This window comes from Loxodonta africana, chromosome 22, assembly GCF_030014295.1.
Source record: "Loxodonta africana isolate mLoxAfr1 chromosome 22, mLoxAfr1.hap2, whole genome shotgun sequence".
In the NCBI taxonomy this organism is placed as follows: Eukaryota; Metazoa; Chordata; class Mammalia; order Proboscidea; family Elephantidae; genus Loxodonta; species Loxodonta africana.
The window spans coordinates 64872250-64897288 of record NC_087363.1 but is presented as its reverse complement, the minus strand read 5'-3'; the positions used below and the strand labels follow the sequence as shown (position 1 = coordinate 64897288).

The following is a 25039-nucleotide window of genomic DNA, read 5'->3' as shown; positions in this document are numbered from 1 at the left end:
CCTATATGTAAATCTTCCTGGACTTATCACAGGCAAGCCAGCATCCAGGGCATCATGGGGTGGGGAGGGGGCTGGGCCAGTCATAGACTGAGTTCCACCCCAGTAGCCACCTGTATGGATGCATCTGATGTGAAATCACAGAGGAAGGGAAGCCTTTGCCACTGAAGACCCTGGGCATCCCAGTGAGGAAGCTGTTGGAGGTGGAGGGGGGCTAAGGAATGACTGTACAGGCAAGAGCCTCTGGTCTTTTTTAGCATCAGCTGGTAGAGCCACCTCCTTCTCTCCCACTGGCTGCCTTCCTGAGTCACTGCCCACCCACCAGCAAATAAAAAGGGGTTGTCATCTGCTGGTCAAGGGCCCCATTTGGTCCCAGTGTTTCCATCTTTTTGCTCTTGGTTGGAAGGTTAGAGTCGGGGTGGGGTGGTCTCACCAAGACCTCTCTGGACCTTTCTCCTTCCAGACTCCGCTTTCTTCTCTCCGCCTTTTGTTCCTCCCCTCCCCCCCCCCCCCCCCACATCTCAGGATGGGTCTCCCTGGTGACAAGACCCACCCCTTGCTTCAAGGACAGAGGCAGCTGCAAGCCCTCAGGAACCGCCCATGGCCCCATCCTTCTAGACAGGTCTCTGATCCCAGCGGCAGGGGAGGGGACCAAGGCCGGCTGCTCAGCTGCCGACTCCTCCCCGCTGGCCGCTCAGCTGTCAACACTCTCCTCCCAGCCCTGGCCTTCCTGGGGCCTGCCTGGCTGCTCAGGCCGGGGACGCCTCTGTGCCGGAGCCCCTCACGCAGACCCAGGCAGGCGGTGGGCAGGCGGCCGGCAGACACCCTGCCTGCCCTTGAGCATCCTCAGGCTTCCTTGCCTAAATAAGGGAGCTGCAGCTGGAGCGAGCCAGCTGGCCGGGGGGAGGGGCCTAGGGCTAGGCCAGGGTTTTCCGCGGGGCTGGGCCACCGCCGCAGGGCCCCGCGTCCGCGGACTGGGTCAGCGAGGCTGGTCCCGCGTTGCAGGGGGTGGGCAAGCCGTTCACACAGGGGCATCCCCAGGCTGGAATCTTGCGCTCGGGGGCCTCTCTTATGCCGCAGCCAGGAGGCCGCAAATTCTGTCAGAATGTCCCTCTGCGTATCCCCCAGGGGAGGCCCCGACTACCCCCCCGCCCCGAGAGGGCGTGTGTGTGTGTGTGTGTGTGTGGAGGCGTCCCCAACCCGGGTACATACCCTCCTAAATCTCACCCACCCTTATCTCAGATCGCGGCTGGCCTGCAATCTCCAGATTACCCTGACCTTCTCATTTCCCGGGTCTCTGTCGTGCCCAGGGGCCCAGGCCTCGCCCCTGGCACCTCACCAGCAGGCACCGGGCGCATGCTGTGTGTACCTAGGCCGGTGCTCGGCGTGGCTGGGCACCGTTCGTAAGGGACAGGCTCCCTTCCTTCAAATCAGGCTCCAGAGCCCTTCGAATCCCGGGGCGGGGGCAGGATCCGCAGCCCCTCCCTCGCCGCTTCAAGGCCAGCCCTCGCACCTGTCCTCACGGCTCCCCTACCTAAGGGTCCCTTCCTCCTCTTCGGGGCACGCGCGTCCCGGGGCTCCGGGGCGGAGATAACGGGCCGGGTGGGGGGAGCTCTCGGGGCGGCTCAGCCAATGGGAAGGGCGGGCGCGCGAGCCGGGGGGGAAGAAGGCGGTGCTGCGGACGCGGGGGGCCGGGAGGCGGGGGCCCGGGCCCAGGGGCGCGCGCCGCGTTAACCCCTCCGCGGCCGGGCCGAGCCGCAGGCACAGCCTGAGCCGCGGGCGCCCGGAGCCGCTGTCTGCACGGCAGGCGGGCGAGAGTCAGGAGAAGGACGCTCGGGAAAGCGGGCGGGCGGGCTGAGCGCAGCACAGGGACGCCGCAGAGCGGGCCCGCCGCCCGGCAGGAGCCGGCAGACAGGTGTGCGGGAAGCCGGGCGGCCCCAGCTCTGGCGGCTCCAGGCCGGGCCCGCGGTCCGGAGCCGGGAGCTGAACTGGGACCCCGCGCCCGCAGCCCAGTCCCGGCCCCGCCGGTGCTCAGCTTGGCCGCGGGGTGCGGGGATCACGGCCGGGCGGGGACACCCGAAGCCTAGTGTTGGGCCGGGCCGGGCCGGGGTGGGTGGGGGCCCGCCCGGCCCGCCCATGGGCTCAGGATGCCGGTGCGGAGGGGCCACGTCGCGCCGCAGAATACGTTCCTGGACACCATCATCCGCAAGTTTGAAGGCCAGAGTGAGTGGGGGAGGGGCCGGGCGGGGAGGGGGCTCTGGGGGCGGGCCGAGCTCTCCGGAGTGTGGATGGGGGGCGTGCCCGGGCCGTGTGCATCGACAAATGCAAGACAAATGGTGGCTGGTGGGCTGGAGGCGCTGGCCACGGGCCGCGGGTCAAGGCTTGGCGCTCGGCTTGGAACTCAGGGGGCTGTGGGCCTGGGGCCAAGAGGCCTGGTGTTGGGGCGAAGGCAAGAGGTTCATCTCAGGCTTCTGGGATCCGATGTGAGGTTGTGGGAGACACCTTGAGGGCGCAGGGAATGGAGATGGGATGGCAGTGGACGGGTGTCCTCAACTCTGGGTGGCTGGAGGTGCTTAGGGCTGTGTGAGAGCAAGGGCAAGAGGATGGTTATGACCCACACAGTGGGGCCCTACATGTACTTTGTGTGCCGTCTGGATTGTGTTGTCTGTCAAAGGCTGACATGTAAGGCTGCACACCTAATCTGCTCTCGAGTGTGTGTGGGGCATGTATATGACCCTGAGCCTGTATGTGTCATGCATGAGTTTGGCCCTGAATGAGCAGTGGGGAGATATCTCTGATAGGGCAAAGTGATTGTGGGTCCTGAGGTGACTGGGTGTTGAGGGGCTGAAGCCGGGCTTTGAGGGTACACAGGTTGGCTCTAGTGTCCCCATGTTGTGAATCTTCTTAGCCTCGGCACTGTCCCCCAGCCTCCTTATGGGGACTACAGCACCCCTAACGCTGCCCTGGTAAGGAAGGCTTCCAGAAAGTGTCCCAGGCTAGGTGAATGTTCTGGGTGTGGGCATTTGTGCCTACCCTGCTTGCGTGCACCTGTACCCAAGGCGTCATGTCTGTGGCCACAGGAGGGGGGAGGGGTGTGACTGCCAAGGGCCCTGGGAGCGGGTGACATTCCTTGCACATGACCCTGTGAGCACAGGACAACGTGTGCTTGTAACCATGGTCGGGGGAGGGGGTCAGTCGGATGGGAAGCATTGTCTGAAGCTGAGGAACAGGGTGATTTCAAGGGGGAGGAGACAGTGATACTGGCGGAAGGCGGTGGGGTGGGGCCCAGGGGCTTTCCTCCCCACCAGCTCCACAGGAGGCTGTGCAGGCAAAGGGTAGCACGCTGGGCTGGGGCTCAGGGGCCTGGCTTCTGCTCCACCTCTGACCTTGAGTGACTCTTCCCTCTATGGATGGGATCTCAGTTTCCACATTCTGTGAGGGAGTGGTCAGGCCAAGGGGGTCTTTAATGTGTCTTCTGTGCTGATATTCCAGGATCTCTGGGAATGTGGTGGGGATGGGGTGGCACTTGCCTTCGAAGAAACTCCTTCTTTTCTCAAGGCCTGGGAGAGAGGATAAGAGGTGGTTTTTCTTCCACGAAACTGGCATTGTGGTTGGTGCCCTGTGGACTGCCTTGGGTTGAGGTGGAGATAGAGGCAGAGCCAGGGGGTCTTTTCATGTGACCCTGAGCCCTGATTCCGAGGTTGATGGCTGTCTGGGAGTTTTGGGGGGCCTGGAAACTGACCTAAAGATAACTCATTTCCAAAAAGTAACTTCCTGGAGGCCAGGGGAAGGGAAGACATAGGAAGGTGGGAAAGGCCAGATTCTGTTGGCAGCAGCCTGCCTCAGGGAGCCCCTGCTGCAGCAGCCTGGACCTTGCCTATGGAAGTGGCCAGAGCTGCAGTCCATGGGCTGTGCCCATGGGGGCGGGGGGGGGGGCAGAATTCTGACTGCTGCTGAAAGCCCCAGCATTACAGGTTAACGTGGCCGGAAACTTCTGTGTTTATAAAAAGCTCCTATCCCTGGAGCTTCTTCCCTGGCACGGGCTGGGGCTGCTGCCTTGTCTGCTGCTTACCCGACAGTCTGGCTCTCGAGGCAGATGTGGAGGGGGTGAGCCAAGTGTAGCTGAAATTGGTCCACTGGGACTTCTATCCTTGATGGAGCCAAACTGAGGAAGGCCTCACATCCCTGGGGAAGGCCCCTTCCCTGGGTCTGTTTTCTTACAAGTGGACCACCATTTCAGGCCCAGGTATCCCCAGGGTTGAGAGCAGCAGGGGCCTTTTCATTCTCCCTCTGACCTTGGGCTTCTCTGCCTGTGACCCTCAGCTTATTCCTTCACCTTCTACCTGACCTAGGTTCAAAATATGGCTCTGTCATTTACAAACTACAAGACTTGGGCATGTTTCTTAATTCCTCTTGAGCCTCAGTTTCTTTATAAAATAAGGATAATCATACCTTAATCAACCGTTAAGAGTTTTATGTGAGATAAGACACCTAGCACAGAGCAAATGCTCAACACGTTACTTCCCTCATCCTCCTTAGCTGCGCCCCTCCCAGCCCCTGACTGCCCTTGGAGGTGGTGAGGAAGAGTATCAGGAAAGTACAGGTCCTAGGGAGCCCTGGGGTGAGGAGTGGCCGGGGAGCGCCCCCCCACCCCGAGTCTGAGAGAGTGGGGGTCAAGAGTTAGAAGCCAGAGGGGCCAGCAAAAAGGGGAGGCCGCGGCTGCGCCCGGGCGCCATCTCTGGCCCTCCCCAGGCTCCCTCTCCAGGCCCAGTGTTTATCCCTCGCCGCGGCTGCTGACACGCGTTGCTGACACCCGCCCAGGCCGGCCTCGGCCCGGGCGCTGAGGGGGCGGCAGTCTGCTGGCTGCCTGCCCGGGGGAAGCCACGCAGCCAGCCCGCGGGTCGGGCGGGGAAGGGGGCGCACTCGCCGGGTTGTGCCCCGCGGAGGCACCTGTGTCGGGCGCAGCTGCGCTCGCCCCCTGCTGGGGACCCTAGTCCCCGCTGTGCCCCCTGAGGCGGGGAGTCCCGGGGCGTCTGCGTGTGACAGGGGAGTGTGGGAAGGGGCCCGGAGTCTCGGAGGCAGGGGTCCCTCGCTCACGCGCCCTCTTCTCCCCGCCCCCCAGGCCGCAAGTTTATCATCGCCAACGCTCGGGTGGAGAACTGCGCCGTCATCTACTGCAACGACGGCTTCTGCGAGCTGTGCGGCTACTCGCGGGCAGAGGTGATGCAGCGGCCCTGCACCTGCGACTTCCTGCACGGGCCGCGCACGCAGCGCCGCGCCGCCGCGCAGATCGCGCAGGCCCTGCTGGGTGCCGAGGAGCGCAAAGTGGAGATCGCCTTCTACCGGAAGGATGGTAGGCAGGGCAGGGGCGGGGCCAAGGGGGCGGGCAGGGGCGGGGCGGGGCGAGGTCGGGGGTGCGGGGATGGGCGGCCGGAAAACCGCTCAAGCTCGGGTAGGTTACACCTGGCGGCCAGCGCTGGGAGGCGTGGTCCGAGTTGGAGCCCTGACAGTGCGCCTGGCGGGCGGCGCAGGCTGAGTGTGGGGGCTGCAGGGCTGGTTGGGTCTCTTCGCCTCACTCTGACGGGATGGTTTTCGGGGTGGCAGAGGGGCTACTTGGCTGTGGGTCTGGTGCCTCTGGTTCCTTCCTCTCTGGGTAGGTGTGGGCATGTTGAATCAGGTGAGCTGGAGTTTCACGGGGCCAGAATGGCAGGTGCGCGTTCGTGGAGTGAGGATGCAGGCTGGGGGCTAGGCGCTGACCTCCGGCCTCAGGTCGTCCCTGCCAGGTGACGGAAGATGTCACTGAAGTCGGGGCGGGGCAGGGCCACAGTGTTCTGGCTGCTGCCCCTCACCTGTCCCTTCGCTCTGTTGCACTTCAATTGCACCTGGGCAGGGTGCCCCTCCCTACAACCTCAGTTCTCTTTGTCTCATCTGTAGAACTCCCCGCCCTCCCTACCTCCCCTCCCCTTTGCACCAGGTGTCTCTGCTCAGCCACCGCCTCCCAGCCCAGCTGCTCCTGGCTTCGAGAGAGCAGATAAACAGAGCCCTGGGCGGGCCCGTTGGGGTGGGCTCTGCTCTGCGAGGGCAGTGCAATAGGGATCTCTGGGGTCCCAAACCGAGCTGTCCGCTAGTGTGTATTCCACAAGCATTTACTGAACATGTGAGCCAGGTGCTGCGCTAGGCTCTTGGAAGCGTAGTGAACCAGTGAACAGACAAGAAGGTTCCTGCCCTCATGGAACTTACCTTTGGTAGGCAGTGAACATACCTTGCCCCTGTTGCGGGTGAGGCAAAGTGAGCTGCCCTATGCCCCTGGCCCGCACAGCCTTCTGTGTGATCAGGGTTGGCTGATGTGGCCCTGCGTCTGCAGGCATGCACACTCTGACATCACTGGGGTCCTGGAAGGACAATTTGCTTATACCAAATAGAGGTTCCCTGAGAGGTAGGGAGTTCTGTCCATTAATGTATCCCCGGAACCTTCATCAGAGCAGATGTGCTTTTTATCTCTGTTTAGCTATCCCGAGATAGTTGACACTGGTTGGTGGCTCCACACATTGTGTGGGCACTGTCCCATGTCATCTTCACAATAACCCTGGGAGGTAGATGCTATTTCATTTCCTGGTTGAGGAACCTGAAGCTCAGAGAATGTAAGCAACTTCCCAAAAGTAACACAGCTAGAAAGTGGCAGAACTGGGAATTAAACCCATGTTTGCCTGACCAGGGCCCAACCCACTTTGTCTGTTATATATTAAAAATAATGCCTGAATAAGTTATGGGTATGTCCTTTTTTTTTTTTTTTTATGTCTGTATGTTGTATATTCTTTAAAATTTTTGTTTTAAAAGTTTTAAAACCCTGGAGTAATGAAAAGAACATTCATGGGAGCCATGGGTTCAGGTCTAACATTTGGAATTATATAATACTGGACAAGTTGATTACCTTTCCTGAGCCTGTCTCTACCTCTGCAAAATGGGATATTGGGCCTTGCTTGGGAACCTCACAATTACGCTGTGAGGCTTTTTAGAGAGTGCCTTGATCTGTTAAACATCATGCCACACCCCTGTGGCCGACGGCTTGTGCTGTGTGATCTGGACCCTTGGCAAGAGGCACCTAAAGGCTTCCGACTTTAGCCTGAGTGTGTGTGGGGTCCTCCTTGGTGGAGTTGGCCCTCCCTCTTGCCCCATCCCAGCTTCTTTGCGACACTGATGGCCATAGGACCCCTTCTGCAAAAGTGCTATCATGGAATTTTGGAGCTGGAGGTGACCTCAAGGACCATTTAATCCAACCCACTCAAGTTACAGATGAAGACACTGAGAACCAGAGGTCCAGTTACCAGGGAATCTGGAGAAAGTGGGACTAGCACACAGCCTCCAGCTGTGAGCCTCTTTCCACTCTCCACGCGACTACTACAGACGGGGCTGTGGCCCAGAAAACCTTCTGCCAGCCAGCTCTGCCTGCCCCTCTCTGGTCTCACCTAGCCTGTTGGCTGGCCAGCCTTGGTCCTAAGTGGGTCCCCATTTACCCTGGTCCTCTAGGCCTGGGTTAGAAACAGAGTTCCTACGCCACCCCCTCATCCCCTGCTTTGAAACACTCAGTCCCTTGTGCAGATCCCAGTGCCTGACCTGAGCTCTGTGTGTGCATGCGCACGTGCACATGCATGCGTGCACAACCTGGTGTGCTCATGTGTGCACGAGCTGAGAAGGGAGGCAGGGGTGAGGAGTGCTGATGACATCCCTTGTTTCTACCTGGGCCTTTCACAGGGTCTCTGCCAGGGTCAGCCATGGGGCAGTGGATCGCTGGGCTTCAGCCCCAGGGAGGTAGGGGTGGCTGGGAAGGAGGCGGGCCTTTTGCTGGCAGGCGCCACCGCAGACAGCTGTGCCGTGTCGGTGCCTCTAGCCCAGCTCTGTGCAGTATCAGGGCCTGGAGCCAGACAGCCCCATTATTCAGTTGCGGGGACTGCTGGGAGTTGGGGGTGGGCTGGAGGGAGAGACATGGGGTGCCAGTGGCTGTGGAGCTGCTCATTGGCCTGTGCAGATGCCCCTTAAAGTCAGGCCCAGAGTCAAGTCAAGATGGAGTTGGGAGCAGAGCCCAGCAGTGTGGAGCTGGGGCAGTAGCACCCCTCTGGCTGCCCCCCCATGGTGGCGGGAGGGAGGGAGGTGGTAGTGGTAGTGGTGCTTTAGCAGCAGGTGCAGGCAGGTACACACATGGGGCACATGACACAGTAAGCAAGGTAAGCATGGGCTTACTTGTGCTTACTTACTAATCTGTAGTGAAATTGGTCACTACAGATTAGTAAGCACAAGTAAACTGCGCTTACCTTGCTTACTGGGTCATGCGCCCCCGTCAGGGACTGTAAATTTGAAAAGAGGCTTTAATTCTGTAGGAAGGTGCTGTGAGGATAGGAGACAGACGCCAGCTAGAGCTAGAAGCAGAATCTTTGATATGCTGAAAAAATGTGAAATCGTACCCTATGGATGATCGGTGTAGGGGTGTTGTCCACCTCGCCTTGTCTACTGGGCGATCCACCCCTGTACACACCTCTGTTCCCACATCACTCTCTCTCCTCCTCAGCCTGTGGGCTCTCCTACTGTCTGTCCCTCTGCCCTTTGTTTCCATCTTTCTGCCCTCACCTCCTGGCTGGGGGCCTCTGCCTATGCCCCAGCGTCTCTGCTGCACTTCCTGTACCCACCCTCTGGCTTCCCTGCCTTTGTCTGCTGGAGTTGCTGCCACCTGGCTGGGGACCCTGTCCCCCTAGTCTTTATCTCCTTCTCCCTGCATCAATACCTCTTCTTCCCTTCCCTTCACACCCCACCTGAGCCTTCCTTCATGCCTCTCTCCCTCTCCCTGGGTGCCCCTCCATCCCTCTGGGCCTCTGTCTCCAGGTCGCTGTCTGGCTTCCCCCACCTCTGACTATCCTGGCCTGGTCTCTGTGTCCCCAGGAGCCTGTGCGTGGGTGGAGATGGGGGTGTCTCTGGAGGAGAGTCTGAAGCTTCTCCACTTCAGCTGCAGGCCGGTTGCCATGGTAACAGGGTCAGAGGGCCCCCGCTGCCGCAGCTGAAGCCGCCAGGGTGGGGGGAGGGGTGAGGGCTGGCAGTTGCTCTACCCCCCCACCTGCCTGTGGGAGGCCAGACCCCAGAGATGGCCCCCCTGCCACTGGTCTGCTGTGCCCACCTCAGACTCTGGCCTTCCAGTCTACAGTCACTTCTTGCGGTAATGGTTTTTGGCGGATCCTGCCATGTTCCTCCACACTGAGGCCATTTCTCCTGGGCCTCTCCTCGACTTTCCCCAGCGCCTTCCCTGTGTTTGTAAGCCAGACTCCCTGCTCTGATCTCCCACTCCTCCCTGCTGCCCGCCTCCTTGTTTTCTCCAATCCCTACTCCTCAGGCCCCCAGAGCCCCATCAGTCTGGGTTGGTGGTAAAGAAGCTTTCCCAGAGGAGCCCTGAATGTTTTGAGGCTGAGAGGGCAGACCAGAGAGAGGCTGGTGTCCAATGGTGTTCTGTCTTCCTGAGAGGGAGTGGACTGGGGAGAGCCACAGCACCAAGGACAAGCACGAGGAGCCCTTTTCTGTGGGGGAGCTTTCCTTCACCTCCGGTTGAGATGTCCCATGTCCCTGGCCAGCTTGGGGATAGGACCAGGTGGGATGACTGTGGAGCCCCCCCACCCGCCCCGGTCAGGCCTCCTCAGCTGCCTCTTCCCACCCAGCTCTGCCCACCTGCAGACCCTCTGGCACGCAGGGCTCCAGAAGCGTGCCCTGGCCTGTTGGGGGCTTTCTGTCTCTGCCCATCCAGGGGTGAGGCAGCTGGGATGTTGTCCACCTCATCTGCCTACCCTCGGGTCTGGAGAGTGTTGGGAGGGTGGCTCCTCACTGTCCTGTCTTCCGCAGCCCGAGAGGAACTATGTAAATATTTGCGCAGAGCTGTCTGGGACACTCACAGTCTGACGGTGGCCTTGGGCTCTGGGGAGGGGGACACGGGGCAGCAGAAGGGCCGGCTTAGGGGTGTTAACCAAGCATCTTTGCTGTCCAGAGGTGGCCTCCTATGGGGTGTGACTTAGAAGGTTCCAGGAAAGCCCTTTTACTTGAACACACCCTGTGGTGCATGAAACGCTGCCATTAGAAAACTTTCACTTGGGCTGAGAATTATCCTTTTTCTTTAAAAACACATTCTTTCTTATCACCACCCCTCCCCCATATACAGAACCATGGAAAGTAACCCTTTAGGGCAAGTGAGTTTAAGATCCTCCCTTCCCTGACCTGGGGAGAAGGGACATGGGGTCAGGGCCAGAAGAGAAGGGGTGGACGGACACCTGGGACCGATGGTGTGGGTGGGAGAGGCTCCAGTGAGCCACTCCCACCTTGGAGGGCCCCTCATTGCCCTTAGCCCGGGGTTCTACAGAGATCTTCTTACGCCATCGACTGTGGTTGGCCTAGAAGGAGCCCTCTACTTTTTGGTCTCTTGTCTACTAGAAGCACATTAAGGCCAGGCAGTGTTTTCCCCTTTGCCACTTCATCTCCCAAGCTCTCAGTCCTGGGTGAGGTTGTCATGGGAGTTGCAGGAGGGCAGAGAGCAGCCCTCATCTCTGTGCCCTGGTGACTCTGTGTCCAGCACACAATGGGAGCTCACTGCCAGTGAGGAGTGAGGTGTGGCTGTTGTAGCGGGGAAGCCTGTCCTGGGGAGGTGACTGGGGATCCATTTCTGGCTTGATTACAGAATTGCTGTTGTCCTGGGGCAAACCGCTTCTATCTCTGGACCTTGGCCTCCCCTCTGAGAAAAGCCTTAGAATAATAGGATGCCAGGGCTAGGAGGGGTTGTAGAGGATGGGGGACCATCAGGGCCAGAGGCAGGTGACCAGGGAGAGGGCTGGGGGACCACTGAGCGGGATGTGGCCTGTCCCTTCAGGTGGGACATGGAGAAGGCACCTGGAACTCCCAGCCTGTGCACCCTCAGAGGTGGGCTGGGGAGGCCCCCAGTGGGGCAGCAGTTTTGGAGCTGCCAGAGAGGGGCAGAGCTAGGGTAGGGGCTGGCAGCTGCACCAGCAGCACACACAGGCACTTTCATTGTTGTGTCTGTACTTTACAGTTAGCAAATTGGGGCACATGTGTAATGGCAGGTGGGCCTCGCAGCCCTCTGAGAGGCAGAATTCCTCACTGCCATTTGACAGAAGGGAAGCTCTTACTTAGGAAGGTTTAGGAAGTTTACGCAGCCAGTTCTTGCCTGAATGGGAACTTGAACCCAGCTTTCCTATTTCAGCTCCACAGCCCTACCTGACACAGAGCATCACTGCATAGGGTGTCTTGCCCCAGAGGGCCCTTTCGGGGGTGATGGGCCTAGGGCCTCAGGAAAATTGTGTGTTAGTTCTGGCTCTGCCACTGACCTTGGCCAGAATTCTGAGAGCCTTAATTACTCATTTACTACGTGGGATAATAACACCTTCCATGTACCGTTGAGGGGAGATTCTGTAAATAAGATGATAGGTGCCAAAACGTTTTAAAGCAGTATTTCGTGCCAGGTAAGCTCAAGGGCTCATCATGCTTGCCACAGACTAGTGGCCAGGGGTCCTGGCCAGTGCTGTTGCTACCCTGGGAAGTGAGCCCAGCCCAGAACCTTAGTGCCCTTGTTCCTCATGGCACGCCCCACCCTGCCCCATTCATAATCTCTGCTGGCCTTTCCCCTTCCTCTTGAGGCTCCTGCTGGCCCCAGCTCCTGCCTCTTTCCCAAATAATTATGATCATAGTATTTGTGTTATTTTTCTCTTGCATTTTATTTTCTTTCGTCTCACTTCCCAGCCTCATTACTCTCCCCATAGGCAACCATTCAAATGTACTTAACGCGAGTGTTTGCTTGTATATGTTGCAAAATGTGTATTTTTGTTTAGATGCATACAGGTTTAATTTATATAAATGATACTGTGCTACAGATTGGATTCTGGTGCTCACTTTTCTTGCACAAAATACCCCTTTAAGTCCAACCAGGTTGCTGTTTGACATCTCGCCTGTAGCTTTGTATTCCATGGGGTGCACCCACTCCATTTCACCTATCCACTCCCCTAGACCCCCAGGTTGTTTTCAGCTCCCTGCCACCATTAATAATGCTTCCATGAACATCCTCACACAGGATCTGGCTGATGAACCCAGAATCAACAGGTCAGATGGCAGGCTTCTGGCTCACAGGGCTCCGGAGCTGGCAATTCCCAAAGTTGGCAGGTCAGATAACAAGCCACTGGCTCAAATCCCAAGAACCAGAGGTCGAATGATGATGAACTGGAAACAGGATCCAGAGCAAGCTAGCAAGCTTTGCCAGAACCTCCATATATATATATATATACACACACACACACACACACATACATATATATATATATATACATATATATAGGGTACGAGCCACACCCCTGAGGAAGCTTCCCTTACAACCAATTGGCTGATCACATCATGGAGGTGATTATATTACATTACTTATGGGAGATCTCAAAATGGAGTTTAATCACATTAGATCACAAAATAGAGGATGATTACATAATACTGAGACTCATGGCCTAGCCAAGATGACAGATAGCATTAACCATCATAGGCTCCCTTTGGACTTGTGTGAGGGCGTCTTTGGGATACGTGCCCAGGAGCGGAACTGCGGGATCACTGTGTGTGTGGACACTTAATTCAACTAGGCACTGCCAGGCTGTGCTCCAGAATGGCTGTCCCCATCTACATCCCCTAAACAGAAGGTGGGATTCCTGTGCCACACTTGGCATTATCTACCTTTCTAAATTTTGCCAGTCTAATAGGGTGACGGTAATATCTTGTTGCTTTAGTTTGCATTTCTTTGACTTCTAGTGTAGCTGCGCATCTCTTAGAGCCCTGGTGGCTTTTTCAAAGAGAGATTTGATTTTTTAAAGTCATTTTAGATTTATAGAAGAATTGTGCAGAAAGGTCAGAGTTCCCATATGCCCTCTCCCCCTGCACTTAATTTCTCCTGTTAACATCTTACATTTCTGGGATACGTTTGTTGCAATTGTTGAACCAGTGCCAATACATGATTATTCACTAAGGTTCATATTTTACGTTAGCGTTCACTCTTTGTGTTGTATAGTCCTGTACCCCTTACCCGTTGCCCTCAAGTTGATTCTGACTCATAGCAACCCTGTAGGACAGAGTAGGGCTGCCCCATAGGGTTTCCTAGGCTGTAATCTTTACGGGAGCAGACTGCCACATCTTTCTCCCATGGGGTGGCTGGTGAGTTTGAACCGCCTAACTTTTGGCTAAACAGCCGAGTACATAACCACTGCACCACGAGGCCTCCTTGTCCAGTCCTACAGACTTTGACAAATGCATAATGTCACGTGTCTGCCGTTACAGTACCCTACTGAATAGTTTCACTGCCCTGGAAATGCCCTGCGCTCCACCTCTGGATAGCCTTTTCAGTTTACTTTGTTATGAATTTTCTACTTGCATCCTTTGCTAGTTTTTCTATTGAGTTTGCTGTCTTTTGTTCTCATTGATTTGCAGGAGTTCCTTGTGTTTCTAGAAATACAAGTGCGTACTGCTGAGTAGTCAATATATAGCCCAGACATTAATTCCTTGTAGAATTGAGATATTGCAAATGTCTTTTCCCATTCAGCCATCTGTTAAATTCACCCAACAAAAACACCTAATTTTGATACAAAGAAGTTCAGTTTTTTTTGCTTTGTTTGTGCTTTTGAAGTTTCGTTCAAGAAATTTTCCCCATTCCTAGGCCACGGAGGGGGAAAAAGAAACCCAAACCCGTTGCCGTTGAATTGATTCTGACTGATAGTGACCCTATAGGCCTCCATTTCATCTATTGTTTTACTTGGCCCAATTGGGTCTTTAATCCTTCCTGAGCCTATGTCCGTATGTGGTGTCAAGTAGGGATCAAGTGTTATTTTTTTCCGTGTGGTGAGCCAATTTTCCCAACGCTGTCTAGTAAGCAGTCTGTTCTTTTCCATTGATTTGTGGTGCCGCCTTTATCATAGATTAATTTCTCATGTATCCATGGGTCTCTCTCTGAGCTCTCTGTTGTGTTCCAAATATTTGCCTGCTCTTGCATCAAATCCACAATTTTATAAATCCTGTTGCATTTTATATGTCTTAGTATCTGGTAGGGCAAATCCCCCCTCTTTATTCTTTTTAAAAGGCTGATATAGCTATTCACGAGCCTCTATTTTTCCTTGTGAACTTTAGAGCAAGTTTTTTAAGCCCTGGAAAGAAAAAACCCACTAGAATCTTCATGGGATTAGATTGAATTTATAGATTAATTTGAGGAGAATTGACATCTTTATAATATTAGTTTGTTGCATCCAAGAGCCTGTCCTGTCTCTTCATTTATCAGATCATTTTTTGTACCTTTTATTAGTTTAAAGTTTTGTTTTTCCCCATAGAGGTCTTAGGCATTCTTGATTAATTCCTGGAAAACTCGTAGTTTTTGTTGCTATTATAATTTCTTTTTACTTTATTTTCTAATTGCTTATTGCAGTTGTAGAGAAAGACTATATTTTTTAGGCTGATCTTGTATCTAGCAACCTTGCTGAACTGTCTTATTCTAATTGTTCACCTGTTGTTCTTGTTGGTTTTCTGGGGAGATGACCCTATTATCTGCAAATAACGCCAGCTTTCTCTGTTTCTATTTAGGTCATTGTCATATGTTTTGATGATTGAACATTCCTTCTAGCTTTTTTGAGGGCTTCCACATGCACTTGTATTTGTTTACTGGTGCTTCATAGTGTCCCTGGAGGTGGGCAAGTCAGGGATTACGACCCTTGGTTTAATGAACAAGAAGCGGTGGGCCACTCAATGACAGATGCAAGAGCTGGAATTGGGACAGAGCTTTATCAAGGCCTCCTCCAGCCCTGCTGGGGTATGCTGGGAGCCAAGATAGGAGCATAGCTCTAGAAGTTCACAGAGAACTAGAGCACAAAGCAAGGGACCTCCAAGTCTCTCCTAGTGGGCAGAAGGGGCTCTTGTGTGTCTTCACTGCCCTTGGCCAGACTGTGTGTTTGTGAAGGGGGAGCGGAGTACAGGTCACAGTGAAGAGGGGTTTGGAAGTATCATAGACAGTGGGGTCCCTGCTCCAGTGTCTCTCTGACCCAGCATTCCTCGGTGGTCAGCCTCTGCGTTCCATGGTAGCTGTTGGTCAGATGTAATACCACGTCAGCCAAAGACACCTCAGTTCCCATGGTGGTCCAGTCTGCTGTCTAGAGTCGGGGCAGAGGGAACCATGTGTTTGATATGGGCAAATTCTGTGTTAAAGGAAAGGCAGTGTCTCTGGCTCTGAGACAGAGGTTAGAGGGCGGGGGCAGGGGCCTCTCCCCACCTGCCCGTGACTGTGTTTTCCTCCCTCCTTCCCCTCCAGTCTTTCTCTGTCCTTTGACAAATACCCTCACCTCCTGTGAGACCTTGCCCTGGCCTCAGGGATCTAACTCTGGGGCAGAGAAAGGAAGCTCACCCCTAAGCCAGTGTAGAGTTACCTCCTAAATCCGGGATATACTTTTAGAATCGTTCTCAAAGAGAGAAAGAGCCTTGTGGGCTAGAAGGAGGGGTCCTGTGGGGTCTAGAAGAACTGGTAGGAATTGGAGACGAGAGCCCCTGCCCCTGGCTTGGACTCAGCATGCCTGTGTGCACAGGGGTGGGAAACCTAGTGGAGAGGGCAGGCTGCCAAGCCTCTGCAGAGGTGATGGGGAGCAGGGGTCCAGGAGACTCTGAGGAGGGGCAGACCCCAGGAAGCAGGAGGGAGGAGGGGATGAGGGTGGGCCTGGAGAACAGCTCTTTGTGTCTAGACATGCCTTTGAGTCCCTCTTGGGATTTGGGAAGGAGGCAGGGATAATGACTCTGTTCACAGACAATGACACTGTGGCCCAGAGAGGCATGTGGCCCCTAGCAAGTTGGTCCAGGGCTAGGTCTGAGAGCTTTTCTGAGCAGAGCTCCCCTCTTAAGGTCACTGCAGTGATGCAGGTGAAGGGTGACAGAGGCTCACCACATGCAGTGGGCTTGGGGGGTCTGGATGGATAGAGGGCTGCCCTGGCCATGATGGCACAGAAGCCCCGTGGCCCTGTGTAGCGTTGGCAAGGTCTCAGGCTGGAAAGGCCCGTGGAGGAGTCTATCTGCAGGTGCTCCTCTGGGAGTTGAGGTCTTGATTGTGGCTCTCCCCAACCCCAGCGCTGCAGTGAGTGTTCCCAGGATCTCTGCTCCTGGAGTCAGGAGCATAGGCTTCATATTTCTCTCTCATACACGCATGGACACACGCACACACAAATGTACACCTAAACACACACGTATGCATGTGCATAGGCACACGTGCACACACACATGCACGTGTGCACACACCACACCCACACACATGCTCATGTGCACACACACACTATGCACACCGCCCTCATGCATGTGTGCACACACATGCATGCACACAGGCACATGCACGTGAACTGGCTGGCCTCTCATGCTCCTCCTGTCTGACCTTGGGCCTGCAATGTCCCTGCCTTTCCTAGGCCCTCAGCTGTCCAAGAGAGTGGTGTTAGTGACAAGGTGGCCCCTGGCCAGGAGTGGCTCCCACTGCATCTTACTGTCGCCGCCACCAAGCTAAATATAGCCTGACAGTGCACAGCCCTGCACCGGAGACAGCCTCTCTTCCTGGGGGCTGACGGCCAATGGGAGCCCCAGCCTCCTGCCCTCAGCATGACTTTGGGTGTTCTGGGTGCAGCCCTGTTGCAGGAGTGAGGCAGGGAGGGAGCCAGGGTGAGGACAGCTGCCTGCCTGCGGTCACCTTCCCCGCAGGGCCTGTTTCCTGTCTTGGCACAGCCCCTCTTTCGCACATCTGTCATTGCATCTGGCACCCAGGGCAGGGAGTCTGAGGCTCGGAGAGGCAGCTGGCTTGCCTCCAGTCACACAGCACGGCCTCCTGGTGGTCAGGGCTCCTTGTCTGTCCAGTTCACTCTCTTCTCCATCTTTCCCCTATGCATACATACTGGGACCTGTTTAAGTCTTGGCTGAATGCTGGCAGCGGCCAGGCCTCTCTTGTTCATCATTTAGCCCTAATGTTCCTCATGCAGCAGGCTCATGGTGTGGGCTCAGTGAACATTTGGGGGTGGGGGGGGAGCCAAGATTGTATGTAGTTGGCAGGTGAGGACACCAAGACTCTGAGCTGAGGAACTTGCCCAGGACACCTAGCTGTCACCTGTAGGCCCCTTCCCTGCCTGTGAGCAATAAGGCCTGCCCCCACCCCAGCAAAGTAGGGCTTCTGCCTGGGGCCTAGCCATGGCCAGGGGTGCTCAGAGATAAGGACCTGGGTTTGGGCCCGTGGGTGGCCCCTGGGCCCTGTGTGGGACGCTGAGCATGGGCTGGCATCATATGGAAGCAAATCAGGCGTTGCGTTCTGATGAGTGCTGGCGGCTCTGTTCCTGCCGTACCTGGAATGTGGGGAGGCCAGCTCTCCCTTGGGGCCCTCCCCATGGCCCTCCTCCCCTCCTCGGTGAGTTCATGACCTCTGTGGCACTGCCAGGTGAGTGCCCTACCTGCCTGGCTCGGCCGTTGGAATGTGAGATGAGGCAGAATATGGATGGCTGCTGTCGATCCGTGTCCTCCCTTTTCTTGTCTCCATCCCCAGGGAGGCCGGGAGAACTGGGCTGGGGGACGGATTGCGGATGGGGCTGTTCTGCACCAGGCATGTCTGCCAGGCCAGCAACGCTGCACCTTCCATTCCTCGGACCTTCCCTGTGCGCATGCTGTGCTTTACTTTGCAGGCTGCTGTTTGTCCCTGCAGCTCCACTCTGCAGAGTTGCACCCTGGGGCTCAGGAGGGCCAGAGACTTGGTCAAAGTCATTCTGACTCAAGGAGGGAAGGCAACCTGATTCCAAAGCTTGCACACCCTCCCTCCACAATTCACTGTGGGGGCGGCACGGGCCCTCCTGCTCCCTCCAGTCCTTGTCCCCGAGTGGCCCGGGCTCCGCTGCTTCTGGAGTGTGGGCTGTGCCTGCCACAAAGTGGCTCCTGGTGGAACTGCAGCCTTGGCCCGGCTCTGGGCAGTGTCGGCACCTTCCTGACATTGGCCTCTGCCCCTGGGTACTGGGATGCGGGTGCTGAGCAAGGTCAGAGGGGGATGAGGAGCAGATGTGAGGGGCCGGGGGTCAGGGCAGGTGGGAACGGGCAGGGCTCTGTGGTTTTGTGGAGACAGCAGGCTGGGCTACACTCTCTCCAGGGAGATGCTCTCCCCAGGGCTGCCCAGCCCTGCTTCTCTGACCAGCTTTCTCCGCTGGGGGGAGCCCAGAGGCCAGTGCTCCACTGTGCTCTGGGCTTGGCTCCAGCCTGATGCCCAGCTCAGGGCTGTCTCTGGGCCCTACGCCCGGCCTGGCTGACTTTTATCTGCTCTCAGGGACCCCTGCCCAGGATCTGTCTCTCGGGCACACAGCCAGTGATGGAGCAGGGTCAGCTAGGGGTAGGGAAGCCCGTGATGGGGAAGAGCTAGAGGTGGGTGATGTGGCAGCTCCTGGGCAGGACTCAGCCACCCCAGTAGGGGCTGGGGGCAGTGCTTCAGAGGGCTCTGACAGGTGCGGGCTACCCTCTCTTCTTCCTTCTACCACCTCACCCCATCTCTCTCCCTCAGCCTTCATGCAGAGCTCCAGGTCACATTTTTGGAACAGGGCTTTTGTTGCAGGGCAAGGCTTTCCAGCTTGGGACCAAGTCCTGCCTAGGTTCTCACCTTCTACTGACCAAGAATGATCAGGAGAGGCTCAGAAGTTCCACACGAACAAAGGTTTATTAGTGACAGAAAGAAAGCTGAGGCTCGTCAGGGAGAGACAGAGAGGGATTTCCACGTACGCTAGCCTCCAGTCTCTCCTAATGGAGGTTTTTCTGGAGTTTATAAGGGGTTTTAGGTGGGAAGGATCTTATGTTTTATTCTTTGCTGTCTTGGGGAAAAGGTGGGCCTTTCTGGGAAATGGCTGGGTTAAAGAAATTAGGGACCCAAGGTGGAGTCAGTTTGCACAACTTCACGTCACTACCACGCGGTCTCTGTGGCCACAAGACTGTAGAGTCGCACCCATTCTCACTGTGCATGCCCCGGGGATCAGCTGATTCTGTTCATCTTTGGGAAACAGCTTGTAGGGAAGATGTGTAGAACTCCACGCATCAGGGTCCAGGATGTGAGTATTTTTGTGACACCACCCACTATGGTGGGGTCCTGAAAAACAACTTACAAAAGAGATACGCAAAACTTTGTGCCTCCTAGGCTGCATGTGTGGGTTATCTTGTAACGCCACCCCCCACCCCCTCATAGAGTCCCAGATCAACGGGCTGGTTATTCCAGCCTTGAGGCTGTCCAGCCTTCTGTCCCTGTCTCACTTTGACAGGCTTATTTGAAAGGAAAAATTCCTTGAATGTCGACAAAGGGAGAGGCCGAGGGGCCGTGTGTGAGCGTGTCTAGAGGCAGGCCTGTGCTGACAGCATAGCTGTTACCTGGACTTTCTGTCGCCTGACCAGGAGAGGGGGAGCTGGAGGGGCTGGGGGTAGTGGCAGCACTTTGGGCTTGTAGGCTCTTGGGCTGAGTGGGCTTCAGAATGCAGTTCTGGCTTCAGGCTGAGAAGCTAGAACTCAAGTGGGGGTGGGACAAGGAGGTCTGAACTTCATAATTCCTGGGGCCTCGTGTTGGTGGCAGTCTCCAGACCATCCTGAAGGTTGGGGTTGTCTTGGTTCCAGACTCTGGATTTTTCTGAGATGGGTTTCCTGGTGAGGAACGAGGATTAGGGCTCTGGATTGCTGGGATTCTCGGGTGGACGTTGGGGTCTCCAGGGCCGAAGTCTCCTGGTCTTTCCTTAGGCCTGAGGAGGCCAGTCCCTGTTCAGGCCGCTGCCGGCCATCACCATATTAGGGCATAAACTCTAGGCAGGCTGTCTGGGTGCCAAACGGTCTCGAACTGGGCTGGCCCTCTGGTCTCCCAACACCACAGTTATGCTTCAGCCGGGGCGTGTTAGAGGCCGGAGGTCAGGGGACGGGAGAGGCAGAGCTATGGGCCTCCTGCGGTGAGTGGAAGGGGGTGGGGTGGTGGAGCATTCCCTGCAGCCCCTCCCCTGCTCTAGCCTCTCACTCAGTGCCATCCTGTTCTATTTGGCTCCAGGGAACCTCACTGCACAGGTGAATCCATAGCCATTAGGATCCTGACCCTCTTACCTCTCTCAGCCCCATCCCTGGCAGGTCCTCCCCTAGCCTGGTCAGCATCTCCCAAGAGTCAGGCCTTCCTCCTCGATCTCATTGGTCCCCTCAGGCTGCTCCCACCACCTCCCAGGGCCTGGTTGGCAGAGTCATCAAGCACTGCCAAATCGAGGGCTGTCTGGTAGTGCCAGACCTCAGTCTTGACTCAAAGCCCCACCGCCATCACCCCTGCTGCTGGCTTGGATCAGGGATGGGCCTGAGGGGGACACAGGGATGGGGACCAGCCCAGGGAGGTTATGAGAGGTGAAAGGGCCCTCCTCATCCCCTCTCCAGCACAAACTCCTCCCCTCCGCATTGCCCTTCAGGAAAGGCTCCGGTCAGTACCTGGTCCCAGCATGTGGTGTGCTAGCGACAAGGTGCGCCAGAGGGGCACAGGCACTGGGGAGTTAGGCCTCTGAAGTTCAGGGAAGATGGGGAAACACAGGGAGAGCCAAGACAAGGAAAGAAGAGTAGGGAGGTGAAGAACAGGCCTGGGGCCTTGCAGGGTCCAGAAAGAAGGAGGAATAGGATTTTAATATGCTTCTGGATTCATTAAGGGACTTCCTGAGCTCAGTGGGTTTTGAGCTTGGCCTTTGGTGGGCCTGAGAGCTCGGCAGTGGTCTACTTCAGAAGTCAGCAGGGGCGAGGGTGTTGGGGCCGCTACACTGGACAGGGAGCAGAGGGAGAGAAGGAAAATCGGGCCTGGCTTATCTAGGAGGGGGTGTCTGAAGGGATTCGCCTCACCTGGTGGAGGGCTTTGGTGACCAGAGAGAGACTGAGAGGGAAAAAGTCAAGGACAGAGAGACAGATGTAAGACGTGGGAGTGCTTCTCCCATTCCTTAGTGAAGGATCAGTTTTCTTTATTTCTAATGATGTTGCAGACCAATTCTGGGAAACACACAGTCACGTGCTTGGACATTGTGGCAATGCCAAATTGCTGTAAAGGCTTTGAAACTCTGGCTCTCAATTTCTGACTTATCTAGTTGTGGCTGACACAACAGTTGGGTGCTGAGCTAGTGAGAACAGAGACAGTAATAGCTAGCCCACCTGTACTGCTTAGTATGTGCCAACCATCGCTTTAAGCACTTAGCATGCATTGATTTATGTAATTTTTACAGTTCATGAGAAAAGAACCCTTATTATTCCCATTTTATAGATGAGGAAAATGAGACACGGGGAGGCTAAATCATTTAAGAAAAGTGCACAAATGATTAAGCAGCAGAGCTGAGATTTGAACCCAGCAATTCTGGGTCTAAAGTTTGTGAACTTAACCACCATGCCACACTTCCTTGCATGAGGTAAAAAGCAAAGATGGTTTGGGAGGGTAGGGGGGTAGGGAAAATGAATGAATGAATAAAAAGATGGAGGAAGAAAGGGTTATAAGCCAGTGTGAGAGCAAATATGCCAGGAAATACGGTAGGCAGAGTGAGAGAAAGGGTGACTATGTGGCCAGCAAGCTGGAGAAGACAAATTTGGGCGAGAAACTCCGAGTGCCAGGCAGACACCAGAATGAGGCATCAGGGCAGAGGACACAGAGGAGGGGCAGGAAATGGTGGGGAGCTGTGGGGGTGGAAATGGAAGGTCCTGCCGGGCTCAGGGGTCTGCCTCACCTGGTTCTGCTCAGCTCTACTGGAGGTGCCAGGTGTCACAGTGGCTGTGGCTGCCCACCTGCAGGGAGCTGCTTCCTGTGCCTGGTGGACGTGGTACCCGTGAAGAATGAGGACGGGGCTGTCATCATGTTCATCCTCAACTTCGAGGTGGTGATGGAGAAGGACATGGTGGGCTCCCCAGCTCGGGACACCAATCACCGAGGCCCCCCTACCAGCTGGTTGGCCCCAGGTAAGGGCAGCCTCATTCCTCAGCTAGCTCAGGCCACGAGCCTGTCTAAGGCCCTTCAGAGGTGGGGAGAGCAGGCCAAGGAGGCAGCCTAGGCCTGCCTGGCCCAGGATGGACAAATGGGGTAGAGTGACAGACAGGGCCCAGAGTCACAGATCCTTGGGGCAGAATAGCCCCTGTTTCCTAGCCTAACCTGCTTGGGTTCCCCCACATCATCCTGAGACTGCCTCTCTCTCCTGTCTGTTCCTGAGGAGCCCCTTGGGGGTGGGCACACCCTTCTCAGATGACCCAGGCCACCTCTGAGTGCCCCCTTTGATCTTTAGGAAGCTCTGTCTTGCATGGACTCCAGTTTCTCCCTATGTGGTTTCTATCCTTTGGGGCTGGTCCCTGGATTGGACTGGTCTCATTCCCTACCGTGGCCATGGTTTATCTAGGAGAAGGTTTCTGAAGGGTTTTGAGGGGCTTACTCACCTCGGCTGGAGATGTAGTGGTCTGCCCTCATCCCCTCTGTGACTCACACGTTCAGATCCCCTACCTCCCACCCCCACTCCAGAATGGCTTCCTGGGTTTTGATTTTTCCCTCAGATTTATGGCAAAGTATTGCACCTCTTGGCTCTAGAATGTCAATGTTAATACTTTGGGCCCCACTGGTTCTACAGATGCCTTGAAAGGCTGTAGGGCTTGGGGGAAACGCAGTGGTTGCACCTCCAATTCAGATACAGGCCCCATTTATGGGTGACCAGAACTGTACCACACAGCTCATTGAGGCCACCATTTCCTCCTCTATCAAATGTGGATAATGGTGCCCACCTAGCACAGTGGCGTTAATCAAGGATAAGGGATGTAGGGTCGACCACCATGCCTGCTCAAGAAATGATGTCTATTATTATCCTGAGTCTTAAATTAAGCCTGTGGTCTAGAAATGTTTTGGAAATTCTTACTAAGGTCTCTGCAGTGCGGTAGGATGGAAGGGCGCTGGCTGCTCACTGCCTCGGCGGCTCCTGCAAGGGCTCCAGCCACCAGGCCTCCCAAGTGCTCATCTTCCGCCTTTCACAGGCCGCGCCAAGACCTTCCGCCTGAAGCTACCTGCGCTGCTGGCGCTGACCGCCCGGCAGTCGTCAGTGCGGTCTGGGGGCACTGGCGGCTCGGGAGCTCCAGGGGCTGTGGTGGTGGACGTGGACCTGACGCCTACAGCGCCCAGCGAGTCACTGGCCCTGGACGAGGTGACGGCGCTGGACAATCACGTGGTAGGGCCCGGGCCGGCTGAGGAGCAGCGCGCGCTTGTGGGCCCCGGCTCGCCGCCCAGCCGCGCCCCCGCCCCGCATTCGCCTTTGGCGCACAGCCTCAACCCCGACGCCTCGGGCTCCAGTTGCAGCCTGGCCCGGACCCGCTCCAGAGAGAGCTTCGCCAGTGTGCGCCGTGCCTCCTCGGCCGACGACATTGAGGCCATGCGTGCTGGGGCGCTGCCCCCGCCACCTCCACGCCATGCCAGCACTGGTGAGGCCCAACTGGGACTGCCCCTGGGGCTTAGTGGGGTCAGCGGCCACCGCCAGGTCTGCTTGTGCCAGGACTTCCACTCCCTCACTCTCCACCATCTGGCCTGTGCCTGGGAGATGGAAATCCCACTAACCGTTTATTAATCCCATAAGTGGCCCTTTACTCCATTAAATATCTATTCACCCTGTTACGTTCTTGGACTCACAGAGGCTTTGCTGGTCCCTGGAGCTGGCTTTCCAGGGCAGACTGGAGCTTGGACAATCATGGGGAGTCTGAGGGGCAGGAAAGGCACCCTGGACCCTTGCCCCTCAGGTCGGGTCTACTGCCTGCTGACCAGCCCCTTCTTGGGGGCCTCCTCCTCTTCTGCCACCCCTATTTCCTCATGGCTTGTTCCTTAGAGTGGGTGGAGTCAGACTTGCTTGTGCAGGGCCTGGCTGTTTCTCAGTGACCCCTTGTCTCCTGAGCTGATTGCCTCCTGGTTCACCTGTACCCCATGCCCTGACTTGTGCTGGGCCCAGTGTCCACTCTAGCTCTTCCTGGTGATGGCCTGGCTGTCCTCTGGCCCCTCCCTGCCGGCCTGACCTTGCTCTCCCTCTCCACCCCAGGGGCCATGCACCCCCTACGCAGTGGCCTGCTTAACTCCACGTCAGACTCGGACCTTGTACGCTACCGCACCATTAGCAAGATCCCCCAAATCACACTCAACTTTGTGGACCTCAAGGGTGACCCCTTCCTGGCTTCACCCACCAGTGACCGGGAGATCATAGCCCCCAAAATAAAGGAGCGGACCCATAACGTCACTGAGAAGGTCACCCAGGTAGGCGCCCATCTCCTCGGCTCTCACCTCACCTTGGAGGAGCTTGGAGGGGGAGGTGTGGGCAGGTGCCTGGCCAGGGATGGGGAGTGGCTGAGGTCAAGAGGAGGGGATGGAGGGGGTGGCCAGTGAGGGTCTCGTGAGAGTGTGCAGATCTGCTGGCTTGGAGGGTCTGTTCTAGAGCTGGAGGTGAGGTAACAGTCTGAGAGGGCCTGGAGAAAGGCAGATGGAGGGGGCGGGGGGAAGGGAGGGGAAGGACCAGATACAGAGGGTGCGTTGATGGGCGTGTGGCTCAGAGGGCACAGGGTGAGGGCAGGGTGTTGAGGCTGGGCAGAGAAGTCCAGACTTGAGAGGGCCAGGGTGGGCAGAGAAAGCAGCTACAGGGATGCGACAGGGTCTGGCCAGGGTGTATGTGAGGCGGGTGTTGGGGGCAAACCAATAGGAGACTTCAGATTAGAAGGGGCCCGCTGAGAGGGAGGTGGGGGGGGGGAAGTCAGGAAGATTCTGATTCTGCTAGGCCAAGGGGAGAAGCCAGGGTGAGGGTGGGGACCAGTGGTACTAGGTATGGCCAGGATGGCCTGGGGTGGCCATGCCATCTGGGGGCATCCTTCCCACTTGTAGGGAGGAGGGGAATGTCTGCTGTGGACGCAGAGATAGGGAAAGGATCAAGTCCCTGGGTCCTGACCAGAGAAGACTAGCAGCCTTTTGGGGCAT

The 25039-nt window shown here is 56.4% G+C and overlaps 1 protein-coding gene across 1 annotated transcript; it reads left to right on the top strand.

Annotated features, from left to right (window-relative positions):
• Positions 1-2144: 2144 nt before the first annotated feature.
• On the top strand, positions 2145-24457 carry LOC135228452 (potassium voltage-gated channel subfamily H member 2-like). Its single transcript, XM_064274258.1, has 15 exons — positions 2145-2220; positions 2906-2963; positions 4077-4104; positions 4819-4999; positions 5120-5350; positions 5655-5674; positions 5972-6058; positions 7886-7961; positions 8872-9011; positions 9166-9294; positions 17600-17708; positions 17928-18080; positions 21853-22017; positions 23071-23511; positions 24117-24457. Exons 1-15 carry the CDS (start codon positions 2145-2147, stop codon positions 24455-24457), a joined length of 2235 nt encoding a protein of 744 aa, XP_064130328.1.
• Positions 24458-25039: the final 582 nt, after the last annotated feature.

Excerpts from the sequence above, each read along its gene's own strand:
- LOC135228452 (XM_064274258.1), top strand. The coding sequence starts at position 2,145 with ATGCCGGTGCGGAGGGGCCACGTCGCGCCGCAGAATACGTTCCTGGAC. Across the intron at positions 17,709-17,927 it reads CCATTCCTCGGACCTTCCCT|TGGCCCGGGCTCCGCTGCTT; the intron begins GTGCGCATGCTG and ends CTTGTCCCCGAG. Across the intron at positions 23,512-24,116 it reads TCCACGCCATGCCAGCACTG|GGGCCATGCACCCCCTACGC; the intron begins GTGAGGCCCAAC and ends TCTCCACCCCAG.